General features: G+C 35.9%; 1 protein-coding gene across 3 annotated transcripts in view; it reads left to right on the top strand.

Annotated features, from left to right (window-relative positions):
- The window catches only part of PTPRN2 (protein tyrosine phosphatase receptor type N2), a 646,903-nt gene that overhangs the window by 247,055 nt on the left and 387,459 nt on the right, over positions 1-12,389 (top strand). For 2 of the 3 annotated variants that reach the window (XM_066991452.1, XM_066991449.1), the window contains exons 7-9: positions 2,655-2,909; positions 4,287-4,354; positions 6,255-6,625. In XM_066991452.1, coding sequence (XP_066847553.1) covers positions 2,655-2,909; positions 4,287-4,354; positions 6,255-6,625 — 694 coding nt within the window. The remainder of the gene's footprint in view (positions 1-2,654; positions 2,910-4,286; positions 4,355-6,254; positions 6,626-12,389) is intronic. The other variant, XM_066991450.1, reaches the window with a different exon arrangement.

Here is a 12,389-nt window from a genome sequence, read left to right as displayed (position 1 = left end):
AAACAGAAGGACCCGCAGTGAGCCTGATAGTAGTAACAGGAGTATGGCCTATGGCCATTCATTTTCTTGTGTGATTGCTCCCTGTTCTTCCATTTCCATTTTGTTTGAGGTTATTGAATATGAACCTGTGCAAGTGGGCTGGAGAGGTAAGACTTGGTGAAGATAATAGATACAAAGAAAAGTAGATTTTGAAAAAATGAAATGGAATGGAAATGACAAGGCTATGTTGACTGTCTGTTGTTGAGTAGCTCAGTAGTTGGTCTTGCCAGCTGGTTGCAAAACAAATGAAACAAAAATCCATGTAGTCCCACCTTAAGAGAGCTATTTTGAATATATATTAACTGAACATAATTCTGTTTTAAGATTTGTCTTAAAATATTGATGTAATGGCCAGAACCTAGCTTAAATAAAACTTGACGGGCAAATGCAGGAGCAAATTATTTTTCTGAGGCTCAAAATTTTCTTTCTGTTTGGAAACCCCACATTGCTGATTTTTTAAATCAGAATTACAAGCTTCTTTAGACTTGAATCTCTTACAGAATTCCTGTACCTTGATCTGGCTTGTTTATCTTGAATGAATGAACATAGTTTATACAACTTTTACTCAATGACACAATTGCTTTCATTGTGTTCTATTTGCTCAAATTTGCTGGAAACGTCTCCCTATGTATTTTACTAAAAATTTTATAGTATTACTAAACACTGAAGTACTTCAAGTGTTTAAACACATGTAAATGTTTGTGAAACTTTTTCATAAATCTAATTTCAAGGTAAGATGTTTACTAATAGCTTGGAAGCCACAGAACCAGATTGACATTTTTCTCAATGTGTTATGGCTAGAAAACAGGGATTCTAATGCAAGGGGAAAGAAATGTAGTTTCTGTTCTGAAGCTGAACAAATCAAAAATGCTTGAAAAAGGTGAGGGACCCTAAAGCAGTCAGAATCATTCAACAGTTAGGAAATGCATCTGGCTTGTGGGAAACTCACGTTTGGAACTCTAATCAGCTGTTTTGGGTATGTTTGTGTATGAAGAAAATGACATTAATGAATGATGTGTTTCCTTAGAAGTCTCTCACTCTTGGCATACACATTTTGCATGACCATACCACATTTTCAAAGGAGTTCAAAAATACAGAGGTAGATCCCTCATCTGCACTAAATATGGTCATTAACAATTCTAAATATTATTGCAGATGTTTGCAAAAACCTTCAAAATCTAATTCATAGATTTTTAACTGCTGTACATCATGGCTTATTCATATTAATGGATAAATGGATACAAGCTCTTGAAAAACATAGTCACTGAAATCATGGTGGTTTTCATTCTTTTGTAGATGCAGTGATGTCAGGTAATCAAACAGTATTCCAAGAATACTTTTTCCTACTGTGATGTGCCTTGCAATGTGTCTTTATACATTTAGTTGAAAAGTTTTAGTTTTGATTTTGAACCGACATGTATTCTGTCTTTTCTTTGCTGACTTTATTAGCTCTGCTTCAATAATTTAGGTTTTTCTGTCATGTTATTGGTCAATAGTTCTATAAAACATAAGAACACAAGTGATACCTAAGCAGAAACAAACTGCTTACTTCTGTAGTGATCTGGCAGTGCTGATATACCCTACAGCTTAATTTCCTGCATTTCTGCTATGCACCCTTTCCTAATGACCATCTTCTAGACAGTCGGTGTGCTTCTTGAAAAAAGTTTCTTGAGTTCAGTTTGATCAGGTCTGGTGAAAACTTTTTTTTTGCAGTTTAGATCAATTTTATCTTTCAGATTATCTTTCTAAATTAAAGCATTTAGTCATTATGTATGTACTATATTTTGTTATATAGGGGGTGGATACAGTACAATAAAAAGTAGAAACGAAAATATTCAGCATCTGCTATTAGCTTCCACCAAATTTTAGTCCTAAACATCTTGGCCTGTAGAGTTTGACACAGATTGTGAGATTAAGTCTTTGACTCTCATTACTGAACACTTGTTTTCCTGTACAAAACAATCTACTATTTCAGTGGGGTATCATAATCTCCATTGGCTGTCACAGTCTGACACAGCTTTATTAACAGTCACACTTAGGTGTGTTTAAAACTAGATGATTCTATGATTCTAACACTGTGGGATCAAAACAAAACAAAAACAAACAAACAAACAAAACAGATGTGTCCAACATCTCAGCCTCTTTTTCCCAATGACAAATAATTAATCACAGATGTCCTGCTGCCTTTTCCTTGGAGCAGAAGAGCCTTTTGCTACTTCTTCTTTCCTAGTGCTATGAGAAGCAAAACCTTTTCTTTAACCCTTCTGATAATATTTTCCCCTTTATCAGGTTGGACTTTAGGAAAAAGTTCTTTGCTGTGAGGGCGGTCAGACACTGGAACAGCCTTCCTAGAGAGGTGGTTGATGCCCCAAGTTTGTCAGTGTTCAGGATGCATTTGGATAATGCCCACAGTACTATGCTTTAACGTCTGGTTAACTTCAGTCAGGCAGTTGAGCCAGATGATCTTTGTAGGTCCCTTACAACTGAACTTTTGAAAAAAGACAATCGTTGCTAAGGAGAAGATACCTTTCAGAAAAGAATGAGAGATACTGATACAAGCACATATGCTTCTTGTATGCAGCTAAATCTTGTGCTTATGTTGTTTTGTGATCCAGAAACACTAATTAAAGATGTATTGAAGGACCTAGAGAAACACCAGGTGAATGTGGAGAATCTCAGCTCAACGGAACTGGATGAGATTGCTGATACTATTGCCAATGCAATTCAGACTGCTGGCATTCAGGAAGAAACAGAAGAGAGTGCTGGAAAAAATGGAGAAGAAAAGATGGAAGCACAAATGAAGAAAGGAGATACTCAAGGAAGAACAGAAATCCATAATATATTAACGGAAAGCAATGTTAACATACCAGGTATTAATTCTAAGAATTAAGTGCAGCTAAAGATAGCTATCCTAATTTTCCTTTCGTTCATATTAGTGCTAGACTTTTTCTTAATTGTTTTTAAAGAAAACAGGAGGGAAAGTTTTTGTATTTTTCCCCAAAGGCTACAAAATGTTAGCTTTGTTGTTTTCTTTTTACAGCGTATACTTTATTTACCTAAAATACATCTGTTTGTGAACCCTTGGCCTTCAAGCTTCACAAACAAGATAAACCTACACACGCAATTATATTGAAAGACAAATTGCTTTATGCTGTGTGTTCTAATTTTCCATTCTTGAAAATGAGATGTTTAAGCAAAATGATAATGAAAAATGATTATATTCCAAGAATGTGTTTCAAAATATGTGGAAAAAAAATAATTGCATTTTACAGCTAATCATTCCTTGATATACTACAATTATTTTGCATAAGAAAGTCTTAGACAGGTACAGATAGAAAACAACTTGTTCCTTTTCAAGCTTAGGAAACGAAAAGAATTATTATGGTTATTTGCTTCTGTCGGAACACATTTTCATGGTGATACAGATCCAGGAGCCACAGTATTTACCATCAATGAGCAGATTCCCCAATGGTCCTTAAGTTACCATTTATCCATTGTCTACTTTAGGAATGTTATGATATCTACGACACCTAAAAACATATGACATTAGTGACAGTGATTTTAAACTAGTCTTTTTTTCCAGTCAAAAGTAGGAGAATTATTACAGTGGTGATATATTTAAAGCCTTACTTGTGAGGTATACTCTGGGTATTTTAATTGCCAGTTCTGTTTGTAGATTAAAATGAGCAGTCTTGAGGGCTTGTCCTGACTCATGCTGGGAGAAATGAATAAGTCTTAGTTCATAAACTAAAGAGCCAGCATTATTTGAATGAGGTTAATGATGTGACTGCATATCATCACTGTAGTTAAACTGTAACATAGTTTTGGTAGAAAATAGGGCATAGAAATAGCTCTTTTTTTTTTCACCAAAATGTGTGTGAGGGGTATATATGTTTCTTTTTTCTTTAATGTAAATGCCCATTCAGCCAGCTAAAATAATTCTTTTTCTTAGATATTGATAAACTGATATGAAGATCAGACACTTAATTAGCAAAATAACACCATTAGATTGGCTCTTGAAGTACCCCATCTATTGATCTTGCATTAATTGGCTATCGAAGTGGGGTTAGAATAACAATACTGAATTATACAGTGCTCTTTACTTTGCCCTTTCAGCTTTGATGTCTTAATGTTTAAATTGCATGAAAAGGCCACCACTACAAACAAAACAGCCTATAAGCAGTGTTTGTTTCACATATGATGTTTTCCCTTCATAACTATGTATTTGTGCTTTTCACATCTTACAGACAATGGAGTGCATGAAGCCAGTGCCAGAACTGATCAAGAGGTAGAGTACCAGTATTTTAAAACACAGGTATTCCATCTCAGAATATCAGGTCTATATACACTGAAGGTCAAAACCACACTTTTGAATCATAAGAATGGTTTTATGTCTTGTGCAGATATAATTCAGTATCACAGCATAAAGAGATTGTTGTTGATGCATTGAAATATTAGATGAACATTTATCTAAACCTTAACCAAGATGGGTGTTGCAGTTTTAAGACAAAATCAAGTCCTGTTTTGCCTTTCTTTCAGTTGTAAATACCCAGAGTTTATAAGAGATCCCAAAGTTCAGACAAGTTCAGACTTCTCCCATGGTTAGTAAATTTTGAGTATTGAGATGTTCTATTGAGAACACCCTACTTTCCCCTGTCATTTGGCTTCTGGTTCTGGGGAATGTAAGTGTCATTGCTCAGATAATATCTGGTTTTGAGAGGCAGATGAGTAAACATACTTGCTATGAAGGCACATGTATATGGCAGGGTTCAGAATTCCCTCCCCTTGCATGGCATCTATTATTCTTCAGTTTTTCACTTTATAATTAATTCTTCCAAATTGTTGAATATCAAAGATATTTACAAAGGTTACAAGGAAAAATCCTTGGCTCTGTGTGAGTGTTGCTCTGCAACAATTAAAGCGTTGGTGGGTTATCACCATTATTTTCATCAGAAGTCCAAAGCACAGCATCCTACAAACCTCTAAAAAGAAAATTAACTCTGTCCGAGCCAAAACCATGACAATCCCTCATGAGCTTTGAATCATACCCTATAGACTTAAGTCCTATATTCAGCCATTTTTAAGGTATATTTATCTTTCTTCTTCTGGGTTGCACAGAGCAGAAACATCTCAAAGAAACATTTTTAGAACCTGAAGTGAAACCTTTCCTTTACTATATATTCCATCAAAAGCTAAAACTGCAATAGTCAAAATAGGTAAACCCTCGTCTGTTCACAGTAAAATCTCTTCAATAGCTGCCCATCTACCAAGCAAGGAAAACACACAGGTGGACAATTTGGCAGGAGATTTAACCACCCACATGAAATTCTTGCAGAGATGAAGTGCTGCATTCACAATTGATTTATAGAGGATCCTATGTGTAGATTTCTTAGTGACAGTTTGAACAGTGGATGTGGCAGAAAAGAATGTATTGTGACACAGAGCACAAAGTGCCCATAAGCCATCCTCTCATCCCAAATGTTTGGCTGCAACAAATTTTTGTGTAATTAAACTAGCTAATGAGTTGTTCCAGGCATGTGTTTTGACATTTACTCATTTGCTTATTGTTTAAGGTTATTAGACAGATTTTCTCAGGGATTATATTTGTAATTTAGTGGATCACTCACAAATAATTTCTCACAACAGTTTCTGGATATGAATAAGTGAAATATAATTTGCCACATAATTATATGTTTTCCTATATTTATATTTTTTATTATATTTGTGTTATGACTTCTGAGACCCAAAAGAGGTATGCATGTTTCCAGTTCCAACACTTAGGCAAATATTCATGGATATTTCTAGTATTTCTCCTTTTCATCAACCTATTTGATTACAAACTTCCACTCTTATCGACACTTAAACACACATGAAATGAAAATGAACACTATGAAAAATTTCATCAACATTTTCTTCTATGTGTTCAAGACAAAGAAAGGGCTATCAAGATTCTGTGATATTTGAAGAAGGAAATAACTACTAATAGAATTTCTTCACCTATTGAACAGTGGCATAATTTAACGTTCTTTTATTATTACTGAATAAATATTGTGTTAATGCATAGTCTTGCAGAATATAGAAATTAAGAAAATGACCATAAGACATCTGTAAGGATAGACTCTATCATATTAGTGTGAATTTGAAGGATTATATCCAGGTTTGGTTCGTTATAACATGTGTTTAGTTTTACAAATAATAGTATTCTTTTAATACAGGAGAACACTTCAAAACTAGCTAACTTATTGAAAGAGAATGCAGTACCTGAAAACATGCCTAAAGATGTAATACCTGAAGAATCTACCAAGTCAGAAACCAAGAAATCTGAAGACACTGACTCTTCCTCAGAAGAAATAAATGTGGGTGTGGAAAATGTAAAAAGCGAGACTTTCTCCAGGGAGCTGACAGCTGAAAAGAGCACTGAATCTGACTCCAAAGACCCGAGTGAGACTCGCTACTGGATTAAGAATGCTTTGATGCAGGATGGAAACTCCTATGAACAGCCTCAGAAAAATGCAGGACAAGGTTTACAGCTTGAAGTGAAGTCTACCGAGGAGAAAGAATATGGCTATATTGTGACAGTGAAAGAGTAAGTATAGCAGCCAATTTGAATGGCATTTTTAGCTGGATAAAAGATAAAGTCATTGCACCTAATGAAATATGAATGCACAAGCAGAAAATGCCACAGGCTTGACTTTTAATACATCTGAAACTGTTTGCAACTGGTTCCGTACTTTGATGAAAATATAAGAAAACAGTTCTACTTTTTTACAGTTGCCTTTCTTCCAGTGAGGAAGATATTTAGTTTGTAGGTCTTTTGCTTAGACCTCACTCTATCTTCTCATGTTCCAGTGACCTTCCAATATGTCAGTACGTGTGCTTATGGTTAGGATGTGGGCTTTAAATATTTGACTTGAAAGTAGCCTAAATATCAAGGCCTGAGTCATTCTTTGAAAAAAAATGACACAATAATAAAGCACAATATTTTCTCTGTGGTTTCATTTTGATCTGAAAATAACACAAATAGGAATCCAAACATCACATATGCAGCTAGTTTAGAAAGAAAGACCTAATGATTTCAGGTCATGTCACTAATGAATTTGACATTTAATACCATACTTTCAAAAGGCATCTTTTTTTTCCCCTAGTGATACACAGTTTATTATAGGAGCATTTGAGAGTTTAGAACACTGTGAGCACTTTTACATCCTCATCCCCCTGTAAGAACAATGTTATATTTATTTGATTAGCCATCCTAAATCATCGTGTGTGAGAAATCATGAATTTCTAGGATGACCTTACAAATATTTTCCCAGCATTATTAAGAAACTGAAACGTTTGTAGCCTGGATAGATTCTTTTGGCTGACTAAAGCTGATTAATGGGATTGAAGGCAACAGGATTGTGGAAGATTCTTGTTTTGGCCACACTGTGTTGCTTTGAAATGCTTGTGGCTGGGTACCAGAGAGGGCAGCAGAGAGTACAGCTTCTTGTTTGCCTTTTCCCAGGGGCTACACTTCAGAAAGATGCGATTACAAAAAAAGGATGCCATTTTGGGGAAAGAGATTTTATGTAATGCATGGAGACAGACAGTACAGAGGAGAGTGAAAGCTGAGGCTCGGCAGCCTGCAAACATCAGACAGAGAGACAGAGATAGACAGAGGCTTCTCAAAAAAGTAGGGAACAAACACCTGCTCTCAGAGATAATGGAAGGAATATATTTCATAAGGACTCTGAGGTATCCCTGCAGAAAATAATTTATTTATCAGAATTTGAAATCCTGAAGGCAAGGGTTCAACTTGCGAGGACATAGAAGGAAGGAGAGTTATGTTAGCAGATGTTTGCATTGCTATCATATCTCATTCTGAGTTTTAGTTTTACCACTTTAGTGTGAAATTTAATTCAATTCCCCCTTTAAATAAACCCAGTTCTAGAAAGAATCTTTTGGGAATTTTAGAGTATGTGCTCTAAGGGAAGTCCCAAATGATTTGGTGTCCTCACACTTCTGTTAACTTTTCTGTGTGTCAATAGCCATTGTTAATCACTTAATCAACTGCTTTGGATTTAATTAACCAGATTAAGCTGCTTTTGCAATTACCGTTTTCTGTTGTTTTCCTGTAATGTGTTCAGCCTCCTTGACTGGTTCCTGCTGGAACCCCTAACCCCTCTAATTATTCTTAAAAAACTCCTTCTGGAGAAAGCTAGATATTAATCATAGAATCATAGGTGATCCTGCTCAGCAGGTGGGTTGGACTAGATGATCTTCAGATGTCCCTTCCAACCTTGGGTATTCTGTGATTCTGTGAATCATAGAACGGCTTGGGTTAGAAGGGACCTTAAAGACCATCTAAATCCAACCCTCCTGTTATAGGCAGGGATGCCACCCACTCGATCAGGTTTACCAAGGCCTCATCCAGCCTGGCCTTGAACACCTCCAGGAATGGGGCAGCCACAGCTTCTCTGGGCAACCTGTTCCAGTGCCTTACTACCCTTACAGTGAAGAATTCCCTCCTAATGTCTGATCTAAATCTATCCTCCTTTATTTTAAGACTGTCCCTCTTATCCTATTATTATCTACCCATACAAAGAGTCCTTCTCCATCTGTTTTATAAGACCCCTTTAATTATTGAAAGGCTGCTATGACGTTTCCGTGATATGACCCCTTTTAGGTCATATCTTGGTCCATCATGTAGGTTGCCAATGGGGCACTCCGGAGTCTCCTTCTGAGTTTTTGAGACCAGACTACCAGAAGCTGATGGGAGACCCTAGTTTAACCACATCTCTTGTGTCCTGCATATGAATGCTATGTGAAGCAGTAGAATCTCTTTTTTTTTACCCCACCTCAGTGCTAATTTTCCCAAAGCCTTTACACTCACCTCAGTCTGGAAGTCAACTTTGTGTCCAATAGTATTCTGTTGACAACACCTCCTTTGACCATCCTGACTTACGTGGCTCATAAATAAGCTCTAAAAGCTTAGAGCCTTCACAACTCTCTGTAAGAGTGAAGCTCTGACTTCCAGTCTTCACAGCAGGCAGATTCTCCACTCGTCTTACCGGGTTTTCCTCCTAGCTAGCTGATTGTCTTCCCCCAGCTTGTATCTATTATTATTCAATTAAACTTGCTAAAGAGGTTCTTTTGTTCAAGGTTTCCTGGTCCTAGAGGACTCCAATACACAAATACAATTTAGTGTAGTTTTATTCATCTCCTTTACTAATTTTAATACAAGAAAGACAAAAAGACATTTCTTACATACTAGATTATTAGATTTTTTAGTAACTATCAGGCAAGATGCTTTTAGGTAAACATAGGGATGTGGTTAAAAATTCTCAGGTGCATTTTGTAATGTTAGATAAAGTTACTTCATATGTTTTGAACCCAAAAGTATATTTATCAAAACAATTTTTGTTTGTAATGTTAACCAGCTTGTTTCACAAAGCACATACAACCTGCATCCAGTTAAATTAACTGACAACTGCTCACTACATTCTTAGCACCGTGAGAACTACTAGATCTCATCTTCTCCAACGTCACTGTAGAGAAAATGAAAATATATTTTCATGCTTTTTTCAGTTCCTAATCAAGAAAGTATAATTGTTAAGATGAACTAACGATTTTTTGTGTGTGTGTGTGTGTGTTTTTTTTAACTGGGATGAAATTGCATTTCTACAGCAAACATTCTGTTGCAGGGTGCTTAGCCAGTGGCTTATAACTTTTCTGTGATTTGACTTTCCTCAGAGCTTCAGCTACCAACATACACTGTTTTGTTTTGTTTGGGGAGTGAGGTGGGAGGTTAAACTTACTTGTATTAAATAGGTTTAACTGAAATGTAAGAGTAAAATGAAAACCTCATACTTTTTCAAAAAAGATTTTTTTATATTCTGGAATTTTATGAGGATATATTTTTTTGAGGATAATGAAACCTGTTCAAGAGTTTCTACATGCTAAAAATGGACCTGTCCACCATGCAGGAACAGTGAAATATTTTCTGCAGTGGAAGATGGATCTATTACTTACTAATATTTCCCAGAACCATTTCTTTAGAACATAAAGTGGCCTTAGAGGGCAATTGGATCACTGTAGCTGAGAGTTTTAGTAAATAATTATTTTCACGAATGTTGCTGCAATTGTACTTTTTCTGGGGGAGAGAGGGTAGAGAAAGTGATAATGTATGTTAACTATTATTGCACAGAAGGGAAATGTTAATGTTCATTTAATGAACATTTCTTTAGTAAGTTTCCTGTATCAGTTTGTTTTTGTACTGAAAATCTTACTGGCTGTTTGCAGTAAATAAATAACAGTAGTAAATGGCTTTGCAATAAGTGTGTGCTACACATTTATAAACAACTGTACATCTATCCTCAGACAGTGAAGTAAAGGGACTGGACCTATTCCTAGTGAATTCTTTAATCTATGTCAGTCTGGAATAACTCCTGCTTGAGAGGTGATTGTAGTCTGTAAATACTCAGAAAATTGATTTCACAACTGATCTTTGATACTTTGTGTTTAGATCTTTACGCTTTTTTTTAAAGTGTTCTATTTTAAATATGAGGGAAAGCATAAGTTATATTTGTCTAACAGCCTGAGTTTTAGACAAATTCATATGTGAAGTATTTTTCTAGCAGTAATGAGCACATTTAAGATTATAGATTTAAAATTATGATTTGGGTGTGGTTTATTTCTTTTAGTTCAACCTGAACTTGTGCACATGAAATGAAATCCTGAAATATAACATCAGAGGTACTTATTTATTTTCCCGTAATAGTGTCTTTGTATGTTTCTTCTTCCTCCGTAAACCAATAGGTCATTGTTCCAATCCATCAATTTTATTGGCCATGATTTTTTGGAGCGGCGAAGCTTCTTTTTCATGACTGAAACAGTGGTCTTTTGGTGAGAAAGGAAGTAGTCCAGCATATTTGTACACTGGGGATAATAGCTTGAGTTCTTTTCACCTTGTGATCTAAAAATGGAACTGAAAAGATTATACTCGGTGGTATAGTTGACAGATGTCAGGGGTGATCCATTCACTATTAGATTCTCAGGCTTCCATGGCTTTGCAAGTGTGACCCAAGGAGATATTAAGACTGCTTCAGTGAACTCCTAAGATGCCCGCTTTTAATTGTGCCACAAAGCAAAGATAAACATTTCCATGTAATACTTGAAGAAAAGATTTGTGATAGTTTAAAGACTTGTCAAAATGGCAGTGTGATTGTCAGTGGCAAGAACAATAGGTCACTCCTGCTGTGTTTGTCTAGTGACCTTTCAGATGGTTGGAGCAGTGCAATCCATACCAATCCATAATATCCATCAACACTAAGCTTCGGAATGAATTGACAGTTTCAGTGTAGAAAATTGTCCAGCAAATCCTCCACCGTGCTGCTTCAGCACTTTATTATGCTGAGAAACCAATCAAATTGAGTGATTTACTTTGTTTAGTCTTTTCTCCTTCAGAAAATTGGTATTCTACCACTGTAGGATTTGTGTGAAAGAGGTGTGTTTCTTTCTCAGTGTAACTGCTTTGAACTGTTTCTACTAACTCTAACTCTGAAATTTTAAAGTAATCCTATAAAATACTGATATCTGTAGGATATTATTTTCACTTGCATGGTGCTTTGGCCACAATTATAAAATATCTGCATGTTAAAGTGGGAATATATAGTGGGAATAAATCAGAGAAATCTTGGCCCAAAGAACTCTTCCTGTTTTCCCAAATTCTAGTTCTTCATGTATGGAAAACTTTTTTTTTTTAGCTGGAAAAAAATGCCAGCACTTCCATTTTTCTGGCAAGATATGATCTAATCTGAGGGCCAGTATCCCATATTCAAAACATTTTAAACAGCGTTTAGGCTCCTGAGTCCCTCATGAGGCAATCCAAAGCCAGAACATATAGTTCTTACCATCTCAAGAAAAACTAAACAGTAACTTCTGCTTGCTCAACAGTTTAAATAGTCAAGCTTGTGTGCAATTTGTTAAATATGAGATGGAATAGCTAGACTTAAATTCACTAAGGGAAATTCTAATTTGAGAGTAGAAAGCTCATCTGTTTTCACTGCTTAACAATCATAATCTTTTGGGCTTCAAAGCCAAGTCATACTTTTCTGAAGCCAAGATTGGACACCCAGTTCCTCCAGTGCAGAGGAAACTGTCCTATTTTGTGTTTTATCATAATATCATAGAATCATAGAATGGCTTGGGTTGGAAGGGACCTTAAAGACATCTAACTCCAACCCCCTTGCCATAGGCAGGGATGACACCCATTAAATTATAAATATAAATGCTTTAAGGCATGTACTGGAAGGCATGTTCTATGAGGATAGGCCGAAGACACTTGGTTTGTCTACTTTGGAGAAAAGAAG

This window comes from Anser cygnoides, chromosome 2 (assembly GCF_040182565.1).
Source record: "Anser cygnoides isolate HZ-2024a breed goose chromosome 2, Taihu_goose_T2T_genome, whole genome shotgun sequence".
Lineage (NCBI taxonomy): Eukaryota > Metazoa > Chordata > Aves > Anseriformes > Anatidae > Anser > Anser cygnoides.
Note: the sequence above shows the minus strand (reverse complement) of the source record. Positions and strands in the feature narration are given on the sequence as shown.